Genomic DNA, 26,104 nt, shown 5'->3' on the forward strand with positions numbered 1-26,104 from the left:
AACTTTGTAATATCCAAACTGCATTGGAGTTTGTTATATTTATTGATTTCCTGGGAAAGCTCAGAGAATGAGACCATATTATTTTGCTAAGTTTTTTTCATGTTACCATGCATCAAAAAACCACACACATCTCTCACTTCCAGCTCTGAGCACAGAGAAGGATTTTAAGAGCTGTCCAGGATCTCTGCTCTCCCAGCTGCTTTTGGGTGGCTTCTTGGGGCTCCATTGAGTTATTATCCACCAGCTGATTCTTGTTATCAATACAACATTTTGCCCCACTACCCAAAATTAAAGGCAGAAGGTGAGTGAAAAACAACCAACCAACCAAACAAGTCTTTTGTGTTTCATTACACATTTTCATGTAATCTCTCCATATAGTTTTTAAGTTCTTTGCACTCCCCCAGGTCCATATCCTGGCAGACCCATTTAATGTCATCCTCACTACTCATCAAGATTGAGTTGACAGTTGGACACCCATCATCAGAGGAGATGGTGGTAAAAGTGGTGAATTTAACCCGTTTCCTCTTAGAGGTAGGAGAAGTAGTTGGTTCACTTTTCTGTTCTTTCCCTTCAGTGTATGTGGACTCAGTAGACCTGAAAGATTGTCCATTAATATTTTTGGCGGCATTTGTGTTGAGGAGATATTTGCTCTCTTCATAGTCCACTCCTCTGTCAATGGCCGTGATACGTTCATCTTGTTGGGATGAGAAATTTATGTGATTCTCCAGAAGTTCTGTCCTGTTGCTCAGCCCAACCCAGTCATGAGAGTGGCTCATGCCTTCTTGCTCTTCAAAGGGAACTTGTTTGTTTCTGTACTTTAAAGCAAAAGTGACACAATTGATAAGGAAGACCAGAATTGCCAGGCAAAAGACTCCCAGAAGAGCATACATTCCTATCTCCAGATCACTGAGTCCCCTAGGCGTCTGGACTAGGTCATTCTCTTCCAAATCTCCATTGTTTCTTGGCAGATCTACCTGTGCAGGGAAGCTTGTGAAGTCTATTGGGATGTTCTGCAGATGACTGTCATCATCCAGGAGGCTTTCTCTGTCTTCTTTTTTACTTAAAATAGACCTTTGGGTGGTGGTCCCTCTGCCTTGCTCTTGGCCCATTGAGGAGCTGTAGTACCGGCCATCGAGGCCAGCTCTTTCCTGCAAAGTGGTTTTCTGACGCCGGTCACTGGCATGATTTTCTAGGTGGACACCAGCACCCCTGTACTTACTGTCACTGATGTTAGGGTTGGCATCACTCTGCCCAAACTTGACTTTAATGCTACCACTTCCAACAGCTAGGATGCTCTTCCTTTTGGATTTCTGGCATGATTCACTGATCACCATCTCTACCTTCACCAGTGTCCCCTGGCCTTCTGTCTCAGCAGCAATCACAGGCCACTTGAATTTGGGGTCATGGTGAATAGAGACGACCTTCTCATCCAGAGATGTAGCTGACAAGGAGAAGTCTTTGGAGTCATAAATATCCAGAGGCATGACAGATCCATCACTGAACTGGATCCAGCAGCTGATGGCTGCTTCCTATAACATATAAAACAAATATACGCGCACTCAAAAGAAACATCGAGGGAAATATGTTCTGCCCTGGTCTATTCTCTCCTTCTCACAAGATCCATATACCAGAGAAGAAATGAAAAGGGAAAGCAATAAAATTAATACCTTGCCAAGATGTGAAAAGAAATACTAGTTTAAAACATTCATTGATAATAAGATTTGTTTCCCCAAAGGTGCTTAAAGGAGCTGTATCCCCTGGGCTCTGCAGAATCTACTTCAGCACCATAATAAATTGCATGTCAGAAAGCATTACCAGTGACTGAGATCATTTACTGTTGTATATTTAAATGAAAAAAAAAATTACATTATTTCTAAACTGCTTAAAATACAAAGTCTCCTCTTGTTACACACAACAGATGTTAAAAAATATCTAATACAGCAAGTAGGTTCATACATGGCTCCACACCTTCAGTCCTTGATTTTTGTCTCTCAAATTAAATAAGTGTTTTGTACAAGCAAAGGAAAACAATCAGTTGCTTCTTTAGGAAATAGCCAGGGTAATTTTCATGCTTGCTAGCAATTAAAAGCAAGACAATAATGAAGTTTAATCTTGTGTCACAGCAATGCAGACTGTATACATCAGAGTACACGGAGGCTTATAGAATGTAAATGGGACAGACCTGAGTACTAATTCTGTACTTGCACATGTGTAATGGTGCAGCTTTGCTGGGAACCTTGACTTTTGGCTTCTAACTTGAAACATTTTAAAGTATTCTTGTATTTCAGAAAACATGTACTCATCCATTTCTGAAAATCAGCTCCTCTAAGGGCTCTCAAATGGCTATCAAAAATTGCTGTGCTACCTGAAAAAAACTTGGCATTCACACGTAAATCATTTACAGACAAAATTCAGATTGCTCTTCTGGAATGTAATTCCTGCTTCTGATGGTCTGACTGGCTCCATTTCAGGTGGGATACACCTTATCAGACACTGGAAAATCCACACCAGAAAGACTCCTGGCTTGATGAGTAGGTTCTTTGGTGTCTAAAATGTCATGAGCTCTTGCCTAGTAAGAGTTGGGATCATCCTGCTCTGATGGAGAGCCTGACAGACAAACACCCAACCAAAAGATTAATAATCCTACTTGCTGAAAGTGTGATTATAAAAGTCTTGTTTCTTTAAATAAGCAGTTTTTCAAACAGATGGTATTTACGTTCCAACTCAGCATATATACAGAGAATATATATCTATCATTATCTTTCAAATTGTTTCTAGCACATAGTCATTCACCTGTTCAGATCACGGAGAATAAGACTCCAGTCTTTTGGGATTGTATTGTGCATAATCTACTGGCCTGATTGTGAAATCCTTACAGCCATAAAGCTCCCTGTGCTTCAATGGGAGATTTGCTTCTGTCTCTATTTCAGGACAGAGCCCTAAGACTTTGCTGACACTGTCATAAATCCTGGCTTTGTGTTTATTAATCTTTGGATGTTTCTTGAAGGCCACATAGAATTTATGTCATCAGCTCTCATCCTCCCACTGTGTTGCTTAAACCTGCATAATCATTTAATAATTTTGCCTCGCTTTGCTTATAGGGATTGTGCTCTGAAAATCATGTACTAAGCAATGGAAGGAATCAGATGCCTTTCAAAAGGGAGTCAGTCCTTGAAGGGCGGAGGGCGCACATCTTCCTTGCTGGTTTAATACCAACTCAGTGTTGTTCTGACTGTATCCCTGCATCCAGAGAAGGACCCATCTCGACTCCGTTTCTGAGAACTGAAAGGTCAGTGCTGAGCAGCATATTGGGACTAAATGCCATCAATCCCAGCTTTGGGGCTGATTTCAAGGTAGTTTGTTTAACTCTCCATGTCAGCAATGGATTAGCTCACTGGCCTTATTTCTAGCTGCCTGGCATTGATTTCTTAACTCCTGGAATACTATGGGAGCCTGATTTTTATCACCCTATAAAGGCAGCAGTTCCGCATTATTTCTCATCCTGCATCCCAAGGATAAGACCATATGATGCATTAAAGTGTCTCAACAGTTGGCCAGATTTCAAACGTGCATGCCATGATCATTTACCTTTAAAGCTCAGAACATGTTTAAGTGTTAAGGGCCCAGAGCATCCTTGATGCAAGTCCCATGTTGATGGATTTGAATTGGAAGAAAAGTTTAAATTTCAAATGTAGACAGAAGCACAAGGACAAATATCAAAGGGGCAGGGACATGGCAAAGTCCAAAAGCCCTTGATAACTCTTAGTTCCCTAATACAGGGACTAAGAATAACAGGGAAACAAAAATTAGTTTATGAAATCATGAATCAGGAAATGAGTCGATGCTGATTCATATTCTAGTAATGAATCAGAATGAAAGGGATGTTCACAGAAACGCTCACAGAAAGTAACTAAAGGAAGAAGAGTTTGGGACTATGCAAAACATTTTCATTTAAAGATGTGCTTAAAGGGTTGATTTGGTTGCCTGTGGTGGAAGGCTGAACTCGGCAATCTAGTTAGCAATATCTCTTCTGATCTAGTAAGTGCTGGATGGGACAGAAAGGAGGCGTGTGTAAGGGGACCGCTATTGCTTAATATGACACATCATTGAGTTACATGTGTTATTTATGGGATGCAGCCACAACAGATGGAGTATGCCTGTTTGTTGACTGGGGTTGTGTAGACAGTGCCATTTTTGTGAGATCTTTGTTTTTCTGTTAGGGCACCTGGTGGCCTTCAGAAAACAGTGCCTATAAGGAAAATGTTTTAGTAGCATATTATTAATAAAAGTCTGCTTGATTCCATCAGCTTATAGTATCAGGTATAGTGAATCAGAGCAGTGTCTTTCCAAAACACAATACATGTGGGCAACAGTACCTGCTTTGGAGATTGGAGCAGCTCTTGTGCTACTGCTGTAGCAAAGATGGCCTTGTTGCTTCCTGGACTAAGCTGCAGAGAAAGAGACAATCCAGTCACCAGCTGCACTCCCAGGTCGGTTATTGTCACTTTCTCATCCAGAACTGTCACTGTCTTCTCAGCCAAGATAGCATCTGAAAGGGGGGACAATATCTGAAAAGAAAAACTGAAGTTAGCAACAGCCATTTTGCATAGCACTAAGCAAAATAGCTACATGGAACTAATGTAATACAGATAAGCAATATTTATGCTAATGGCAGAATTACTCTTAGCAGACAGACACTATTAAAATATGATTAAAAAATGGCTAGTCACATTTTATAACTCTTCTGCAATAACATAGTGCTTATAACATCTTTTACCCGTGTAATTCTAATCATCTACGCCATTCACCTCTACGCTATGATAACCGCATGGTTCAGATGTATTAACTATTTAAAAATGTAATCTTTATGTTAAATACAATTATTTTATTAATGATCATGATATATATGCTATCATAGGTAGCATGCAATCTGTAGATTTATATAAAATCAATAAAATAAATGGCATTTATTTCTATCCTATAGAAAGCAAGCTAATGAATCGCTACAATAAACACTCATGGTACTGGATACAAAAATGACAGGGAAAACTTGTTTTGGTTAATAAAATGTGCATGGAGGTCAGTGCACTGATACATGACATCCAAAGATGCTCATTAGCAATCAAGTTGAATTTAACGATCCATATAGGATACAGAGCATTTTGGAAGCAGTTTGTAAGAGGTATTCTTTAACTATAACTTGCTCTCGGCTTTTTTCCCTTGAATTTTTCTTTCCACAGTTTTATTTGCATTTGTTGAAACGTCGTAAGTCCCAGAGCTTTAGAAAGTCATTCAGAAAATCTTTACAGATTTTGCAAACTCAGAATCTCTAATCCCATTTCTCCAGCCCTGACAACCTGTGTTATCGACAGGTGTGGTTGTTGTTCTCTGGTTTGACAGTTTGGGATGATGAGTATGTTTGGAGAGGTAGATTGTTTTTCCTGTGCCAGTGCTTGTTAACATGTTTTCTACTTTGTAGTACCATTGGATGAAATTTTTTTTTTTCTCTTTTCTTCTGGGACTCCATTTTCTAGTCCAGTATTTCTCTGCATGGCAGGAAGAACTATATGCGAAAAGCTGCCAGTGACTCAATGCATAGTTTTAGGTGAGTTACTTCAGAGTGAGGACACTAAGGCACTTTACCCTTTGCTCTGACAGTGTAGGCTTTGAGAAGCCTGAGCTGTTTCACCAGCTGCATCCCTTATGATAGCCCATATACTGGCTCCAGGTTCAAAAAAACCCCTAGACAAAAATAATCAGAAACGGCCTCCAAGTACACAGGTTAGACTAAACTTACTAAAACTGCAATCTACATTATTTCAGGGCACAAGATAAGATGAGAAAAACATCTCTTCTGTGTCTTCCAGTCCTTACTGCAGTTCTGCTCCATTCAAAAATTCACAGCTCCAATTTCTGTTGCTAATGCAAGAAGCTGCTGTCCACCTCATCAATACCTTGCTTCCCAAGGTGGTGGGTTAATGGAGGAAAAGGAAGAAGTAATTAATTTTCCCTACCTGAATCGTTGTCATTCCAAGCTCCTGCCCAATCAAAACCTGTCCATCCTGCAGCTTAGCGATCCTTGGCTCCTCCACCTGCATGAAGTCACTCACCAGGTTGGTAATGTCAATCTGCCAGTCAGAACCCAGTAAATAGTTCAGCTGGCCACCAGGGTCTGAGGCTTCAGCTACAAACTGCGTGAGAACTCGCACCATCGCATGTTGGTACTGAAGGGCACAACCTCTTCCCTTACGTTCATCCTCTTCTTCATCATCACTGTCCCTGGCTGGTCTGGTAGGACATCAAGAATCAAAAATTAATTGAAACTGGTATTGGGAAAGCTTGCAACAGGAGAGTTATTGCTGACAGAGGACTGCAGACTAGTTGCTGGAACAAGGGGCCTTTGCCCCCTTCCGTTGCTTTGCTGAAGCTGCTTCCTTCAGTGCATTTCTGAAATCAGCCACATTCCCCCACTTTTATCCCATTTCCCTTGTTCAAAACCAAGACCTCCAGGCTGCTTAGACCTCCCAAACAGCTGCTGAAATCACCAGCTGGTCTGCTAGCTTTGCTACCACACTGTCCTTTCCAAATATCTCTCATTACTTTCCACGTAATTTCTTACTTTCAGGACTGTCACACTTTTTTCTTTCTGGATCTTCCCATAAACATCTTTGTGTTGCCATGGAAATCTCCTCTGTCTGCACCCACATACACATTCCTTTCTGTTTGGTATTCGGGTTGAAATCACGTCTCCACCAAAACCCCCATCTCTTTGCTATGATACCAACAGAAACATGGTAATAAATGACATCTTCATAGGTAGGTGGGAATAGCAAGTACCTACTTTATCAGTTTGTTCTTCTGGTTCATAATAACGCTGACAACAGATACAAACAGTCCAGATCTGCCTAGGATCCACCCTCTGTCCTGTCCTTCCCGTGCCACAGACCTGTGGGCATGGACAGTATCTCTAAAGCCCTAGTGCATCAGTGTCCTGACTTTGGGACAGCGATCAGTTCCACCGGGCCTTACAGTGATATGAAACAAGTATCTACTAATTGTGACCATTAACAAAGAATAAATTAACTGGCAGGACCTGTGAACCAGGCTGCAGACTGACCAGCCTTGCCAGAGCTGGTCCTTGTTGATGTCTTCCTACTGCCTCATGGCTGACCCTGCCTCACTTGACCAATTGGCTCTTTCCATCTCAGTCCCTAGCACTATAAAAGGAAATTGATTTCCAGTGCAAGATCATGCAACCTGCAGTTTCCATTTTCCTCATAAGTCCAGTGCAGGAGCCTATTGAATACATGTCTGGTGACCTTCAAATTTGCACCGGAATTGCATTAAGGCCAAATAAGCATGTTCAGATCCACTGGCCCTGACAGGTCTTTGGCAAGTGCTCAGCCCAGAATGAACATCCTCTACTGAAACATACCTCTTATTAGAGATGATGGGGACTCTCCACCCCTTGATCTGATTTAGTTCTGTGTCAGAGACCTCTATCTGCAGTGGGAGACGAGGAACCCAGACTGTCATTTCTAAAGGGGCACTCAGATGCTGGTAAGTAAAATTAACTATGACATTCACTTTGCCTTTCATTTCCTTCCCGTTGACAAAGACGTAGTCACATCTGTCAGAAACCTGAAAAAAGGAGAAAGAAAAAAAAATTAATGAGTCTTTTCACAAATTACAACGTACACCATACGCTGGAGTGAGTGGGAGGAAGAGAAAGGATATAGGTTTAAACTATCTCCAAGTTCAGAGGACAACTAGGAATAACAAGAAAGGTGCCTGGTGTGTCCTTAATAGCCTGTATAATTTGGCATCATTTTAACAGGCAGGCTTTTTCTGCTATAAACATTTCCAGTATAATCTAAGATAAAAGAACAGCTTCTTTCTGTTCTTAATTCCAATCCAACACTAGGATAGCCCTAGTATAATGGCACCAAGAGAGGATTCTTCTCCTCTCCCCAAAGTTCAGTCAGACTGTACTATCATCCTCCTCTGTGTGCAGTCCCAGGAAAATCACATACCTGTGGGGAGAAACAGGTAACTGCCAGTAAACAGAACTGAGTAGGTGAAAAATTTCTCTAGTCAACCCCAAATCAGGACAAAGAGTTCTTGAGGAGTCCCATTACAGGTGCTGGGACATGAGGTCACATTAACCAAAAACTAATCACAGGGAAGAGCTCACTGATGCCAGTGGTGTTCATTGGGGCCAAAGAGCTTCTTCTCTGCTGCAAGCCTGACAAGGTCTTGCACAACATTCTGCTCAAGCTAGTCCTGATGTCACTTTATTTACTACCTGCAGCTCTGGACATCAATATTGCTGAGAGTTACTAAATCTCACTCAAGCGATTTAGCAGCTATTGCAAGGATCTAGGTGAGCTGACAGGACCTGTTCATTACAGCTAGTTAAAATATATGAGTAAATGTACACGTCAAATAATTTATTAACTACCACTTTACTGGGCTGATGATCTGAAGGAATGATCTATTAAAACCCTGAATTCTTTCCACAATCCATTACCAGGCAGACCTTCTATTCCATTCTGCAGATGTATTTAATATTTCTGACTCCAGAATGCATAGTCTTATCCTCATCTGAATTTAATGCCATTTTATACTTTTCTGTTTAAATGCTAAATGAATTTAAAACGTATTTAAATATCACCAGCTTCTGTAAGATAATTTGCATTCCTAATATTATTATCTTTAAACAACAACAACCCCCCTTACAGACAGATCAATAGCACATCTATTTCCATCCTTGCTTGTCTGAGCCCAGGTAACGTACCAAAAAAGGTTATCATGATTCTCGCAATGCCTCTGTTGTAAGCAATGCCTGTTTTAAGGTCAAACTATTAAAGCTGCCATTGATTTGAGCAGGGAACTAAGGAGTTTAGTTATAGGCAGAATTCTGTTTTTTGGGATATTCTCATATTAGCATGTTTTACAGTAGCTCTTAATGGCTCCTATCAGGATCCAATCTCATTGTGCTGCACAGCAAGAAAACCTAGTTGCTGGCAAAAGGGCCTCAAAGCTTGGGAGTACGCAACGCAAGGGAAAGACCTCACAGCAGGGAGCCAAGCACAGCCGAGCCCTGGCTCTGGCTGGGGCCTGTGTCGCTAATGTAATACCCACTTTATTGAACGCTGACCCAGACGGGCCTGAGCTGAGGAAGATGAGACTCTGCAAAACTCCGGGAGAAGCTTCATGTGAGCCTGCAGACCTGGCTACAGGGAAGGCTGGGAGGCATAAGTGCATTCGCCTTCTGGAAGCAGTATATCTTGGCAGCAGCAAGAGAGCAGAAGTTATTCTTGCATCCTTGCAGAAGGCACACTAATGTAAGTGTAATATTATCGGGGCAAGAACTACACCATACTTACAACCTGCAACATCTAATAGCCAGTCTGACAGGTGGGAAGTCAGAAGACCTTTGGGCAGTGCCTGGTACCTGTGCTCCTTCTCCCACCCCATGGGCTACCTTCCTTCTGTGGAATTTATCTGTTCCTTGCTGGCACTGCACTTATCCCTGTTGCCTTTTTGTATTTTAAATGCTGTTCTCAAACCAGACAAGTCTCCTATGTGCTAATAAGCTTTGTCTGTTGCTTTCTACCTTTCCTCTTTTCCCTGGGATGCCAGCAAGAAGAAAAACTGGGCAGAGTCTCAAAGTGCTGATTTCCACCTGAGTGGCAACAGATCAAAGCTGAAGCCAAACTGGACCCAAGGAAAATATTCAGCCTGGGAGCTGATTGCCCTGAGGTCCTTCACTTGTCTTTGTGCTCTGCAAGCAGGACCACATGTGTAAGTGAATGGCCTGAAGACATGGATTTTCTTTAGTAGGGCATGGGGCCAGGCAATGGCTTCCTCACCACCTCTGCTTCCAGCTAGAAACACCTCATATTCGTGAATCTTAGCTAATTAACACATCAGGCAATTAAATGTCCCCATGAGTGATCAACCTAGGACCGAAACCATTTCCTAGTGATTTAAGGTAACAGGTAAACCTCTATGCCTCACAGTGCAGAAATCAAAACTGAGAGCTGTTTCCCAACCACCACAGTGTCCTCTGCAGAGCAGAGCACCATCGGGTTCCACCCTGAAGCCCTATTCCCCAGCAGACCTCTCCTGCCTCCCCTGCACGTCCTCTCCTCTGCACTTGCAACAGGGGACCTGCCAAACATCCTCCCACCCGGGTAAGGCTTCCCTGTCCAAGCAGTGGCTTTTAAGCACACCTAGATAGCACAGGTGGGATTTTGCTGTTATTTTTATGTCTGTGTGTGTGTGAAGAGCAGTTCAGCAAACGGGCTGGAACAAGGCTGAGACTCTCCCAGGCAATAGAGGTAACTGCTGAATTATGCCAGTAAGAGATGGGAATTAGGCTCTCGGATTCAAAATTCACTAATGCTCAAGCAATAGCAAAAGAAAATTTGGCAGGCAAACCACCTCAGTTCCAACTTTATCAGGGGTTATTACAGAAAGGATAGTTAAACTAAGAATCCATCCTAAAACCCTCATATGTGAACAGTTACACAAATACCATGACCTTGTGATTTCAAGATTATTATTTATAAAATAAACTGATGATCAGGAAAAGAATAACTAGGCTCGGGATACCCACTTTCTCCTGTTTCCTTTTCTGTAAGTGAAGATAGCAACAACTATGAGCTCATTCAGTTCCCAGCCAGCCCTTCACTGTTTGAATGAATAAGCATCACTGTTCTGCTGCAGTTTGCATGCAGTCCTAGCAGAGCAACATCAAAACATGGTGCAAAGTACAGTACATTTTCATAAATCAGGCCAGGACATTCAGAAACAGGTCATCAATAGAAAGGCAGATTAGCCATGCCCGTGTTACTGCAGACACATCCGAACTATTCATCTTCCAGCACAAGAGAAAGACTAAAAAGTTGTGGAGAAAGAAGAAAAATTGAGGTTTCTCTATCTCTTTTGAGATTGAGTTTTCTAAGCTGTTTGTTGGAAATGAGTGAGTATGTTGTGAAATGAGTTTGATGGGACTCAACCAAGCCTCTACAGGACAAATATGCACATGAGCAAGGACCCACCAAATGCAGCTCAGCAGCTGGCAGCCTCTGGGCAGTGCCCATGGCTGACACAGGTGGAGGGACCGACAGGGTCCCCCCTTGCACGGCTTCTCCACGTTCATGTTGATGGGGGCAGCACAGAGAAGCTTCTGCTGCCACTGCCTTTTCTGAGCCTGCATGTTTCCTTTTCAATCTGTAATGGATTTCAATTCAAGCCTGTCAAGCAGCTCCTTTTCTTTAGCGTTAATTCATATAAACAGCCTTTAACTACCAGCCCTCCTTCCTGTACTACAGTTCTTGCCTTACACGCCTCGCCACACACAGCAGAAATGGCTGTGGTTCAACTTTATTAAACGCATGAATGGAGTGACTGCACATACCCTCGGATACGTGTGCGTGAGTGTGCGAATGAAAGGGAGGGTCTGTACTAAATCAACAAACAGCTTCTTGACAGTTGTTAAGGGAATCATGAGGTTGCAAGAGCGCAGTCCCAAAACACAGATTTCAGAAAACTATTAACCACATTATAAAATGCAATAGGAACTACAAAGGGGCTAGAAAAAGGTGGGCGATTTGTGGGGAAAACTGATTTGGTTTTCTTACAAAATCTGAGGACTCCCACCCATATCTCCTTTTCCTTTCCTCCTGCCTTTCAGTTTTGATATCTCAGGGATGGCAACTCCATTTTTCAGTAAAGGTGACAAGGGCTCAAGAGAGAAAGAGTAGATTTTCTTTTACTGCTAATGTACTGCTGGAATACATCTCTGTGTTGTGGCCACTGTAATTCAAGGACATTATAATGCCATTAAACCCTTCTGGTGCTGTGCTCCCTTGCTAAAGTCTTTCTGGGCTTTGTGTCACAGGAGCTTTTCACACAACTACACTGAGCCACCTTCCATTAATTAAGGGAGGCTGTACTTAGCGCGCACAAGATCCTCCAAAAATTCTCTCAATGCAGGGGACTTTTATCTCTTGAGGGAACTGGGGTCTGAATGGCTTCTTTTGGGCATGAACTTGGTAGGTTATAAAACTGCTTTGGGTTTCGGTTGGCTCCTGCAGCTCCACCTCTTTTTCTTACATCGTGAACAACTAAGACAGCTTCCTCTGAGTCACACACACATCTAATCTCCGTGCGCCAGGGCAGCAGAGGTCAGAGGTGCCTTATTGCCAGCACAGCACAGAATTAGGAATTAGATTTCTAAGTGCGCCATGTACATACCAAACACGTGGCTTCTGGCAAGCTGGATGTTGAGTTCAATCATCAGTGCTACAAAATGTGCAGAGTGGAATATTTCAAATGTGCTCAGCATTGCATTTAATTCAAACCCCCAGTCCTATTGTCAGAAATGGGAATAGAGTTAAGTTACCTACCACAAAAACCACGCTGTAAATATGCATTCCTCAGCCCCACGTGCAGCTCTGTACATTGGGTACCCTGAAACCGTGCCCAAAACTCAGCTGGTAGCCTTGCAACTGTGAAAATGATGCTGCTGTGCCACTTTAGCACAGGACTGTTTCCTTGGCAAACAAATATTGCCCAGAAAAGGAGGGGGATATTGCTGGTCCAAGGCACCTTTATTTTTTTACATTTACTCAAAAAGCCTGTGTTACTTGAAAAGAAGTCAGTGCTGTCCTTTAAAACACCCCACATTCTGTATCCTCTACAGGTGTGATCACAAGCAAGGGAAATTAGTTTTTATTAATTTATCTTATTTTATCTCACAGGTTGCTAGACTATCTGTGAAAGAAAAGGCTAAACTCTTTGAAGCCTTGTAGTAGCAGGACTTCAGCCAGCCTGGTAAAAACATGGATAAAGGCAATAAGCCCCCTCACAAATCCCACGTTCCCTATCAGACTGGCCTCCTGCATCCAGTTCTCCAGTGAACCTTGTTCCCATCCCTCTCCTTAAAGGATTTTACTGCTCTTCCCATTACCCTTTTGCAGAGGCTGTCTATGGTAGATATGAATTTGTGTGGCTGACTATTCCTTTGCTCCCACAAACTCCGTGTTAGCTTTGGGCTGAACAGAATCCAAAAATCTAACGGGAGTGAGGGAGGGAAGAAAAGGGGAATAAACATCATAAATCCCAGAAGAGGTACCCAGCATTTCACTGTTAGCTCTCAGAAATAGCTGTAACAGTCTTTCCCACCTCATTATCATTATTAAATTCCCATGGGATAACGGTAAAACTCTCACAGGAAACTGGTTTTCTGCTACAGTAATTCTGTTGGAATTCTTACAAAGTCACAGCTAATAAGTCTTCGAAAATAAGATGTACCTAGAGCAGTTCTGGTTTAGACATTTCAAGGGTGGCCAATTAGGAAAGTAAGTCTCTGATATTTCCACATAAAATCTGTGTTTTGGAAGCACTCTAGAACTCTGTCCCCAATCCATGCTTCTGTAAATGATCCTTCCCCTATACAAGCACTCTCCATTTATAATATACACTTCAAACACAGCCCTGCCACCTTGGCAAGCTTAGGGGATCTCTTCTGATTTAGCACTGCACACTTTTCCTTGGTCTACCGGCATAAATGGCGATATTTAGTAACGTAAGTTATGTTAATGAGTCCTGCCTAAATCATTGCTGCCAGAAGAAGAATGGGGGAGTCTCTTATAGCCATTAAAAATGAATGAGGAGGGAAATAAATAAGCAAAAGCAGCTCATTTGAGCCATAAAAGACTCCGGAACACAAGCTGTGTACCAAGGTACAAAAGGATGAGGCCGTTATTAGCTCTATAAGTCATTTATAAACGACTCAGGGGAGGCGGAGTCACCTTTAATCACCCGTGCTTAACCCGCAGTGTTGGAGTGAGATTCGTTACTGTGATAACTGAATCCAGCCTGAAATTATGCAAGGCCGGGATAAATGACTATAATGAAGAAGCAGCACAGGGGGTAGATCAGCCCTAAGCTCACTATACGTCTTGAGAAGGGACCTGTCCTAGTCTGGGATGCTGTGAGGACCCTGAGGGTAAGAAATCACTGTCCTCAGATCTGATGGCAGCAGCAGATCTGTTAACCACCCTGGATGCTACTGGAATTAGGAACAACTACTGAACAGCTGCTCTTGAGGAATAATTAAAGCACCTCCTGTGTGGCAGAGAAAAGAAAGATTGCTTTTTTTCCCCAGAAAGAAACAATAAAGGCACATGGGTATCACATCAAGTTATACGGATGCTCTCCCTGTTCCTCAGTTACTCAGCGACTTGCACATTCAGCAGGGCAAATGTCCCAGGCCAGGCTGATCCACAACTGCTGAAATGAGAAAGACTTGGCTTGAACGCTAGTGACTGGATTCCAGACATATTTTAAATCTAGCATCAGCTTGACAGCTTTCCCCACCTGGGGGGATTTACACTGCATAAGGTTTTAATTTTAAATATTTTGAGTTTTGACTATGAGAATTGGAGTATCTGCAAAAATTTGAAAATACGTTAGTAAATGATGAGCTGTATTCACAAGGCTTCATACCTTGCCAGGCCTTTAGACCTGGTCCTCCGCTCTGTGCAGAAAGGTTGTGCCTTTGTTAGAGGAGGTGTCAAGTGACACATCTGAACTCCCCAGATTCAGAAAAAACAGAGGGTGCTCTGAACTTTGAAGGTCCACACCTTCAAAGCATCCACACGTTTCTGTAGTGGTTTTCCTATTGCAGCATGACACCAAAAAGTACTCCTTTTTTCCAGATAGAAACATCTCCCTTAGTTTCTAAGGGTCTTAAGAGCTTGTTTCCTGCCAGGCATTTCCATAGTGTCATGATGGAAGCACATCTAGCATGAGTCCAGAGGAAGTTCAGCAATAAATAGATATTAGCAGAGACCTGTGCAAGTGAAAAATATTTTTACTGCACTAATCCACCTGATGCACATAGTAAGAGCATATTGATTAAGAGAACTCTGATACCAATTAATTTATAAGAAATTTTTTAGTTTGTTCTATAGCTTTGTGGCAAACATCAATATATTATTCTCAGCAAAATATACCTGAGTGAAATATTCAATAGCACATTTTAAAAGGAGTTAGAATTCTGGGCAACCATCCAATTCTAGTTGCAAGTTTAATAGTTCCTTTGTGAACATTATGGATCTGACACAAGGTTTGCAGTGTGTTGCTGTTACTAACTGAAAAATCCCCTCATTAAAAGTCTCTCTTCAGGAATCACATTTTGTTTTTTTAAATAAAGATCTGGCATGTAAGATTTCAGTGCATTTCTCTCTTCCATGTTGCTTTTGCACCCATTTCCACTACTAAGAACAGTCAAATTTATGCAGTTGATTTGCACAGAATCTATACCTTTTTAAAGGACGGAGTGAGAGAAGAGCAGCTGTCGTGCACCATTTGTGGATACATTAGGAAACTCCTGTACACACTGGCCTCACCCATGATTTAGCACCTGCCTAAGGGCTACCTGCAGTCTGTAAAGGGCTTCTTCCTTGTCCCCACTGAGCTACTGTGCTCAGGAGAGCCAGGAGTCACCTGAGAGCGATGAGTTCCTGGTGCTGAGCAGCCCCCTCTCTCATGGGACTGGCAGTAGAACTTCCTGGAGGATGGATGCTCCAATTCAGGAGGGCTTTCAAGACACTTACATTTGGTTTCATTTTTGGGTCATAAAATTCGGTTTCATTTCAATTTCAAATGATTAAAATTATGTAAAAATACTGTAACATCAAAGAAAAAGTTATTTTAAAATGAAAAATCAAAACATTTCATTTTGGAAATGTCAAAACAAGATGTTTCTTTGACACAACGGGAACCTGATAGCATCCTTTTCTTCCTTTTTCTGTCAGAGATGAAATTCCAGGGAAAGTAGCATAATTTATGAAGTTGTTACAGGACTATACATTCTGATGGAATGTATCCTGCCGAATTTTCCCCAATAAGCTGTAATCAACTGGGGCCACAAATCAAAACAAAACCATCACAATGAAACTGCTCAATTAAAATCCAATCACATGAAATCTGGAGTGAATAGTGTTATTCTCATTTGCAGGAATGAACGTAAAGGCACAGAACAACCTTTCTGAAAGTCTGGGATTAATTCACACACTTATTAGATGACTGTGTGTAATTTATTGAGATCCATTTTCTCGAGGATATTGAAGTGTTAACTCCCACCGAACTCAAGGGGAGCTTGGTGGTTAAATCTCTTTAAGAATCTGGGCTTTAATCTCCCTTTGATGTATTTGTAAAATGAGGATACTATCTCCCTTGTTTTACAGGGATTTTGCAAAGCTTAATCTATAAGAAACAAGAAAGAGTTCAGGTGCTAGAATTACACAAGTACATCTTTCTGTTGCTTAAAATTTATCTGTAGTTAAAAGACAGTCCTTCACTTTTTCCACTCACACCAGGAAACACCGTGGATCACAGCCACACTGAGGGCATGACACAGTTCTGTGGGATGTGGCGTCGGGTGAAACTGTCCCTGGCAAGCAGGCAATGCAAGGAGAAATCAAATGGCTTCATTCACTCCTGCTGTTCTCCACTCCTTTTGCTGCTCTGGCCATCCCTCATTTGCTGTTGGCTAGGTTGCAATTCCTGCTTTCCAGCTGGAAAAGGAAGGTGGCGACTTCCTGCCCACCTGCTGCTCTTGATATTCAGCGAGCAGTGATCCTGCCAGCACAGGATAAGCCAAAGAACGAGACGGCTTCAGTGTCTGCTCCTCTAAATCAGCAGGACACGGGAATGTCAGCACTGTCACGTAGGAGAGCTTTAGACAGGCAAGTACTGTCTGACGACTAGCCAGAAAGCTGCTGGACTCAACCCACCACCTCGTGCTTTAGATTTTAGAAGCCACAATTGTTTGTAATGAATGTGACAACACTTTCTTGCCTATGTTAATTAAGTTACATCTTCCTATTCCTCTCTTGATTTGAAAACTACATGCACTCTCTATCACTCACCGCAGTCATCCAAGAAAAGTGGGAGAATAACGATAAACACATCCAGGACCCCAAGCTTTTTATCACTAAACTGGGAACGGCATTTCTCCCCTCCTTCCAGTAAAGCTTAAATGGAACTAATGGCAATAGAACAACTTTGCTTCACATTTGTGAAAAGAAAGGAGACACACAGGCTGCTTATTTGTTTCTGGATAATAAATACCTGACTTCCAAGTGAAGCAGAGACAATGAAGAATGTGACAAATTGGATGGGCTAAACGCTAAAACTGCACTATAACGGGGACGGTCAGTCTTCTAGATTTGTCAGATCCAGTCAGTGAAGCAATGCTGGGGAGAGGAAGATCATCGAGATGCACACAGACTGAAATATCCTGATCGAAGGCCTGCTCAGACTGTATGTGAGGCCCCCGCTTTGGGAGCAGTCGAGAGGAAAATGGGCAGATCTGTGGACAGTACAGACCTGACCGAATGCACAGGAAGGTGAAGTATTTCAAGTAACTCCTATATTCTCCCAGGGCAGCTGAAAGACCTTAGGAGATGCTGAATCTCCCCAAATACAAAAAATGGCAGGCGAAGGAGCACTGGCAGTGCCAATGTGGAGCAGTCCCACTGCCGCCTGGCTCTCCCAGCAGGCTGGGCTGGAGCGCTCCCGACAGCACACCGACACATTGATTTCAGACCCAAACTGTGAAACTAAACAACCAGCAGCATTAACCTGCAGTCAGTAACTTTGATTTCGTCTATAATTATCATGACAGTAAAACTAGATGTGCAACACGTACAATTGTCATATCCAGGATACTTAGTACTCCCCTTGTCTATAGGAAACTAAAATCTCTGCCAACTCCTTTCTGTTCCACAGGCAATGGATCCAGTGAGCAATTCAGCTGAAGGCATCACATTTTTTTCACTGTATTTCTTTCATTCACAAATGGCCAAAAATATTTCTATTGGCTACCATAATACTTATTGATTTTACACTGCTTTGTACTATATTAAGCAACAAATCTATATTTGGATGAATTTACCAGGTATGTGTTTTATGCTCTCATATGTTGACCACAGAAAGTATGTGTGTCATTCTCAGTTGCCTGCTAGAACAACAAACATACAGTTGGAAGATCAATGCTAAAAAAAAAAAATATGTTTTACTCGAATGCTGCTTGTTCTATACAAAAGGAAAATGTCCTTTTAAGAAAAGATTTCCCTGCATGAAAAAGAGGTTTCTCATCTGTGCCAGCCAGGGAGAGTGCAGCCTCCCAAAGCATCCCTTTTGCTCTAGCAAGCTGTGGGCTTGTCCTCCCACAGAGACCAAGGTTCGTCCTTGTCTCATAAGCTGGAGCTGTGCTGGTAGCACAGCTGGACTATAACACCGACTGTTTACTGAGTCTTTTCTAATTGGGGAAATTTCTCTTTTACACGTTCAAGTCCTTGGTTAGTCCCAAATGAACAACCCTCTGAACTCTCCCTCCCTGCTTGGGGTGAGTGTACCAGGGATCCACCACTGAGGATCCCACATCTTGCTTTGCCGCAGCCTTGCAACAGGTTACTTCTCAGTGAGGCATGGTTTCTGCAACATAGAGATCATTCCCCTTTGATAATCACCAAATCCAAACACTTCTTCCTCCTAAAAACGTTTCATTAACATGTGGTAGCAGCACTTTATAGCCACAGAGGAGATGAGACCCCTGATACCTAGCTAGTGATGTTCCCTTCATAGAGCTCTTATGACACCTAGCCAAGGCAGGAAAACAGACTTTTATTTACTGTTTGAGATAAAGAGCTGAATCACACAGAGATCAAATCACATGCCTAAGGCTTCACAGAACATTTGTGACCCAGCCAAGAAATGAATCCCAAAATCCCAGGTCTCTCCTCCTAACACAGTGCCCTGTTATTCAAAACCGGGGCAGACCCTGGTCTCGCAGCCAGGAGTTCCCGTGACCCCACTACCTGTGGAAGCACCACACTTTTGCTGTTGGCACACACACTGCTGCTGCCTTCATGGCTTTTCGAGGCTTTGGTAGCCGTGGTACCTTTTTCTTGCTGGGTGATACCCATGCGGTATAAGTGCACAGGCACATGTAAGGATCGGATTGTCTGAATCTCTGCAATGTTTGCATGGTACAGTATTTCCATTGGCTATGTTGAGTTTTCTTTTTTGGCACTGCCATCACATATATTACAATTATGTTAACAAGCCTGTCTTTCTAAAGAACTCCTGGTTTTCTCTTCATTACCCCGAGACCCACTTCCAGTTATTTCTCTGGAATATCTATCCTTACCAGGTCTTTTTTGATATATTGTACAAGTGCAAAGGAGAGTTCTACTTCATGAGCAAATTCAAATGACTATTACATATATGCTGGTTTTGAGGGTGTGGGTGGGATGGAAGTGAGGTATGCATGATGTGCTGAGTAGTGTGCATCGCAGCTCCTCCGCACGCCCTGCCGCACAGAGAGTGTAAGATCCCATTGCTAGGCAAGCTATGGGATGCAGCTCCCCTGTTTCAGACTGAGCTCCTAACTCAGGAGGTCCCTAGATCAATTCTCAAGGTGTCAGCCACGACAGTTGTTACAAATATATCTTTTAAACAACTCCTAAAGAGAAATCCCTACCTCTCCAGCTACTAGTTTCTGCCCTGAAATGTGAAAACTGAAGACCGCTGAAGTCATTGGCCACCAACAAAACATTCATATCATATTCTGAGATTTGTATCTGTTACTCAGAACTGAGAACACAGTATGATTCAACACTGCCTCCCATTAAATCTATTTTTTTCTCTGTTAGCAAAAATAAGATCGTCTTTTAAAGGGTTTTCATAATTTTATGGAAAATTACGAAAAAATGAAGAAAATATAAGAATTCTTTCACATCAACTGATGCAAAAGAAATCACCACGCTTATTGTCGCATTAAGCATGACTGCTATTAAACTTGCTGTTGGTTTGGTCCAGTAAAAAGAGAGAAATAAAGAAGTCAGCTTAAAATACATTTTCTTTAGGGTATAAGAGAAATGCATATCCTTATAGACCATTTTGGACTTGTAAACTATTTAGAAAAAGGTACTGGGCTGATACATTCTCTGCCTCCTTGGAATCACTCATCTTTCATCTCCATCGCTGCATTGCAGACTGGAAGCATTGCTATTTTTTTGACAACATTCTCATTCTTCCAGCTTCCAAGAAATCTCTAGACAGGAATTGTCAGTTCTAATTACGCTGCTTGTGCTGCAGCAACAGGTGGTTACCGAAGCCTCAGAAATGACACTTTGACTTTTGCAAATGGATTATAAAGTTTGGCCCGTGTTCTTGACAAAAACAGCCATAAAGGAAAGAAGACAGGAGAGTGGTGAAGGCAGTCACATGGAACTGGGAAGACCTGGTTATGTTGGCTCCTCTGCCAAGCCTTCCCAAATGCATGTGTGCAAGGTGCACCTGGGCTGAGTCTGGGCATGCCAGTCCTCAAGCTGGGAGACCTATAGAGACTTACAACATATCTAACCAGTTAAACGCTAAAAGCAATAGTTTCATATGCATGGTGTTGTGCCCACATAAATTAGCTCCATACCTTCCTCCATAGAGTGCAGCACTGGGTAGACTCACTAGCTTTGTGCCATAAGCCATGGCATGCCACAGACATCACAGACATGTCACGTCTAGCCCTCCAGCAACACACTGAATTGGATGCTGAAAGATTCAGTCTTTAGTACAGCCATTTTACATCCATTAAGTGGAGACAATAGCACTTTCTACTTCATAGGAAAACCTTAATGCTTGGAGCATTAAGGGTGGAATATTTCTGCCCAAGCATTTAATCCAAACTCAGACTTCTCTTTGACTCTGGTAAGCTTTGCTCCTACCCTAAAGGCCAGCACTTCTGCCCTCAAACAAAAAGTGTCCTGCTCTTCTAATTTCTCTCCAATGAGCAATGGGTTATACATAAATTTTAATTAGGGATACCACTGAGAACTGATCTGACCTAAGCCAAGTATGAGATCAGACCTCCACAGGCTTAAAGGAGGTGGGAGCCACACAGGAGAAGTGAATGAAAAGACCCTGCAGTGAGAAGAGAATGTCAAGATGAAAGGAGAGGAGTCTGAACTCTTCAGTGCTCTCAGACTTCAGTGTCCCACAAACGCAGATCTGCAGGCAACTCCTTGAGTGGAGCCATGTCCATGTCTCAGCTGGTACTTAATAGAACAATGACCAAATGCTGCTGAAATTACTTGTGTAACTTGGACACCACCCTGAGCAAGGGCTTTGCATTTCAGTCACTCAAACACAGGGAGGAGGAGATGAAATATGCTCAGAAACAGCAGGCTTTAGAAGTTAGAGCTACAAGGACAAAGAGATTTCCATCTTGGTAATAGGATGACTACAGAGAGTCTTAAAGATTCAGTCCTCTTTCTGATACTGAGTTTGCACAGGCAAAGTCTAGTTCTATTCCTCTGGCAAGTATTCCAATATCCAACGTTACCACTTAGAAAAAAAAGGAAAAATCTGTTGCAATATACGTAAACTCATGCATTCATGGCAGGCTCTGGAAAGTTGGCCTACACCTTGCAGTAACTGGAGAAAAATAATGCAACTGCAAAGCATGAAAAATTTCTCAAAGAGACCTATGCCTTTTTAAGCCAAAAATCACTTGCAGGAAAGCATATACAACCAGGATTGTACTCCAACAGCATATCAGCAGCCATAACACACAAGTGCCAGATGAAAGCTGGCATCAGCCAACACAGGCTGAAATGCCAGTAAATGTTTTCCAAACAACACTTGTTGTAAAAGTCACTGCAAAGTTTGTATTGGAACAGGAGAGAGTATCTTTCCCCACTAGAGTTGTGTACTAGGATGCTGAGCAACAAGGGTATTTCTGTCCTCACTCGACCCACTAACAGAACCTTCTCTTTCTCCAGTTGCCTATTTCAGGACAATTGAAGATAAATGAGTTTTCATGCTGGATTGCAAAATGGTAGATGGTGAGCTCATCACCCCTCACACCAGTAAGCTGTGACACATGGAGGTCAGACTGTGAACACACTTGCATGAGTTGCATCAGATTGGCATGGCTGGGGTCTCACTGCCTGAGACACTTCTTTTTAACGAACTCCTCCTGCAGCTTGCTTGTTATCAACCAAGCTCCAGGCAGGGCTGGCTGTCCTTTCCCCCTCTGCTAGGTACATGCTTTCTTTACACTCATTTAAGGAAGATGTCAAGCTCTCAATGTCTAGTGGTTTCCTTTTAATGGAGAAACAGCAGTGAATCAAGGGATGCGTGCATGTGTGTGTACACACGTGCGCATGCTCACGTACACAAGCAACAGGACAGGAGTGATCCTGGTATTTCCAAGTATTCCACAGACTCCGCAGCAGCGCTGTTTCCATCAGGCTTAAAGGAAAATATCATCATCCTTCTAACATGCCTCCCACCATCTGCAAACGCCGCTGCTACTAATGCTTACCTTTCATTTTACATCTCTGAACAAGCCCCTTGCGTGGGGCTGAACTAAACCCAGGCTCCTCCAACATCTCTCTGGGGACAGAGATAATCCAAAACCACTTGCTCCCCACCGTGAACAAAGGTCATTATTTTGACAAATTAGTTAAATCTCTCTCAGTCAGCAGCGACAACCCTGAATTATTCAGCATGCATCTGTCTTTTCCCCTTATAAAAACAGCCTGTAAAGCAATAAGTGTATTTCACTTGAACTACTTCTTAAAGATGTAAGACAGTTTGGGTTCACTCCAGTGCCCCTTGAAGTCAAAGGGAGTCTTTCATTTAATTTTCATTTAATTAATTTCATTAAATTTGCAGATGATGCCAAGCTGGGAGGGGTTGTAAGTACTTTGGAGAACTGGATTAGAATTCAAAATGATCCTGATAGTGTAGAAAATTGTCTGAAATAAATAAATGCAATTCAAGAAAGGTAAGAGCAAAGTATAAAGTTGGGTAAAACCGATTAAGTACAGTGTAGGGAAAAATCAGCCCAGTGACAGCAGAGAAGAAAAGGATCTGAGCTGGAGAGGATCAGAAACTTTCCAACTCTAGGGATCACTGAGGACTGGAAGATGGCAGAATTACCATCTGCAGTAATTTTTAAGATCTGCTTAGACAAATGACTGTCAGGAATGTTTTCCACAGCTGGACGTACTCTTCCTTTCAGCTCAGTTTGAAGATTTCAGTGATTTTTAAGCCCTATATTCAGATATGCAATGTACAACTCCTGTCTATAGTCCATGCATATTACCTACAAGAAATGTGGGGTTTCTGGGTAAAAAGGGAAACAAGTATTTAATCTTTGTTCCTCGGATTTAATAGTGATCACAAAAGCAAAAGCATATCCTGTTGTACTGGAAAATATATTTTGCACACTAACAGACAAAACACCGCAACCCATGTGAAAGCCTTAAAGCTCTTCTGAAATTCTAGATGGGAGACAAAAGCAGACTACGGTGTTCAGCACCCTTTGTGATGACCTGGAGTGAACTAAAGTCTTTGTAGCGACATAATTTATGTTGCCAGAATGCAATTAAATAAGTTTATAGGGCACAAAGTAAACGTTATTTCATACTTTCTTCTTTCCTTATAAGATGTGATAAAACGTTAAATATATTATTGTCACCTGTATTTATAGCAATAATGGTGATAATTTATGTCACTTTGTGAAGCATTCTGATGTGCAAGACAAGCCATTGCCTGAAAATTGATTGCATTTAATTAAATCAAGAAAATTCAAGGAAAAAACGTATTAAAAAGATGGGAGCAAAAGCATCCTGTTTTCCTCATACAGCTAAACAAAGGCCTAATTTAGGACCAGTTAAATTACTATGGATCAATACTGTTTCATTTCCGTGTCTCTTTCTTTGTGCAGTCTAATAAAATAATAACAACAATGGTGATGATGATGAACATTTTATATTTGAACTACTCCTATTACCTAATAGTATCTAAGCATTTTGCAAAAAAAATCCTCAACAACACTTTGTACAGCACATCATAGTGAAGTCTCAGTTTTTATGACATAAACATGTGCATATCTCTGTGTGTATTTTTTCATATAAATACGTATTTATATAGTATAGATATTATCCTCATTGTACAAATGAAGGAATGAAATGTTTACATAGATTTCCCATGGTCACAAAGTGCTGGGGAATGCTATCTGGGGCTAGAAATGAAGCCTCATTACTCTAAGGTTTGAGAATAATCAACCAAACCATAAAAATAGCGATAATTAGCATAAATAGGAAAGCCAGCCAGTAAGTATTTCTTCTCACAGACATATTTTAGAAAAAAATTATGAAACAGAAAACATACTCATAGAATGGATAGAAGTCCAGGTGAGGACTGAAGAGATGCAGTTCCTATTTCACCTCTGCCAGTTGACCTCATAAAAGGTTTTGTTTTGTGCTCATTTCGTTCATTCGTTACGGTTTTGTTCATAGCTGTTCAGACTGTCGCAGTACAGTCTCTGATAGGGAACAGCAGCTCCTGGTCATTGACACTCAGTGCTGTTGGGAGATGTAGGTGCTATCACAATATAAATGTACTAAAAGAGACAGTAATAAACACAGTAAGAGAAAATGTCTGTCTTATGTCTAAGGCTCTTACAATGCAGAAGACAACAGACCAGATATATAGCATTTAGGCTATGATGTGCTTGGGACTAATAGTCAGCAAAGCAAATATAGTTCTTAAAACATGCTTGGGGTCAGTATAAGATTAGGAAAACATGGGCTTTTCTCACCATAACCAAAAAAAAAAGCCAAATTGTACTCTAGCTCTCAACCTGTCAGCCCTATTGCAGCTAATGGGGTTACATGGCAGTGCAGTCCGGGTGCCATTTGGCCTTCAAGTGAAAGGCAGTTGATCTTGCTGCTAACCTGAGCCTACAGTTCCTCTGAGCTTCCTTTCACTTTCAAAGAAATGACAAGAGGAACACATTCAATAAAACATTTCAGGAGCTGGTTTCAGTGAGGATGGGGAATCGAAGGTGGAGGATAATTTGAAAGTATTTTGTAAGATTGCAGCTGCTTGTTCCCCACTGACTCCAACGGGAGTCATGCTGCTTTGATCTTCCAAATGTTTTCACACTCTTTCCATCCTGACAAGCACTCATACCATGTATCTGTTTACTGTTAAATCAGGGTAAGTCCTGAACCTTGATATCTGAACCATTTTCAAACAACCAAGAAGAAAGAATAGCCAGATTATGGGAAAGAGACTCCATCTGAAATACCATCTGAAAATACCATCCTCTTGTATTGCCGCATCTTGCATATTCTCAGTGTTTAGGAATTGATGATGCTAATAACAAAGTTGCATAACTGATCAAGAAGCCTGGGTGAAGTTGTGTTTCATGAGAAGACACCAGGGTGCAGAAGCTACAGGAATGAGCAGGCGTGGGACTCCATACTCAGCAGCTGGATCTCTTCCAGCAAACTCCTATTTGAAGCCTAGGACGACCTCTGGACACACAAGGGAAGAACTGCCCTAGTCAGCAGCTTGTCTCTCCCCAGCACAGGCTGGAAGAAGCAGAGCGGGTCCAAGCATGCATTCTGAATGCAGGCAACAAAGACATGAAGAGGAAAATAGATGAAGCCATAAGGAATTACAAAACTGGATTTGGCTTTGTAATTGAACAATGGTCTATAATCAGTCAACAAAATCTTCCAGATTTGTATAACAGTGATGGGATTCTTAAGGACACTGGAAGGACTTGGGTGTTGAGTTCCCAAGTGACCAGAAGCGGACATCAAATTCTCCTAGTTAATGCTGAAAATTCCCCTCTGGAAATCAGGATTGCATCACAAAGGATGTGTGACTACTCTGTGTTTGTCTAATTCATTACAGTTTTTAAACTCAGAGGCATAAGAAAGGGACTTTTGAACACCGGGATTTGCACTACATTCTGCGGTACCCTGGAGAGACCTGCATCTCCTTTCAAAGGCCGATATACCCACCTCCAAAGAAACATTTATGAAAACATGTAACAGAATTGTCAAGTAGCAGATTCACTTGCTCTTGCAGTGCTTAGAGACCTGTTATATCGTCACTGCTCCCTGAAAGAGTAGCTGCTGTTACTCACATATGAGCTGGCAGAAATGAACCTTCTAAAATAAAAGATCTCTCAAAAATAGCACACGTGGTA

The 26,104-nt window shown here is 41.9% G+C and overlaps 1 protein-coding gene across 1 annotated transcript in view; it reads right to left on the reverse strand.

Moving 5' to 3' along the window:
• Window positions 1–347: 347 nt before the first annotated feature.
• The window catches only part of TMEM132D (transmembrane protein 132D), a 262,644-nt gene continuing 236,887 nt past the window's right edge, over window positions 348–26,104 (reverse strand). Inside the window, exons 6-9 of the mRNA XM_074159444.1 lie at window positions 7,436–7,641; window positions 6,015–6,288; window positions 4,377–4,568; window positions 348–1,529 (exon numbers count right to left, since the gene is read on the reverse strand). Coding sequence (XP_074015545.1) covers window positions 348–1,529; window positions 4,377–4,568; window positions 6,015–6,288; window positions 7,436–7,641 — 1,854 coding nt within the window. The remainder of the gene's footprint in view (window positions 1,530–4,376; window positions 4,569–6,014; window positions 6,289–7,435; window positions 7,642–26,104) is intronic.

This window comes from Numenius arquata, chromosome 16 (genome assembly GCF_964106895.1).
Source record: "Numenius arquata chromosome 16, bNumArq3.hap1.1, whole genome shotgun sequence".
In the NCBI taxonomy this organism is placed as follows: domain Eukaryota; kingdom Metazoa; phylum Chordata; class Aves; order Charadriiformes; family Scolopacidae; genus Numenius; species Numenius arquata.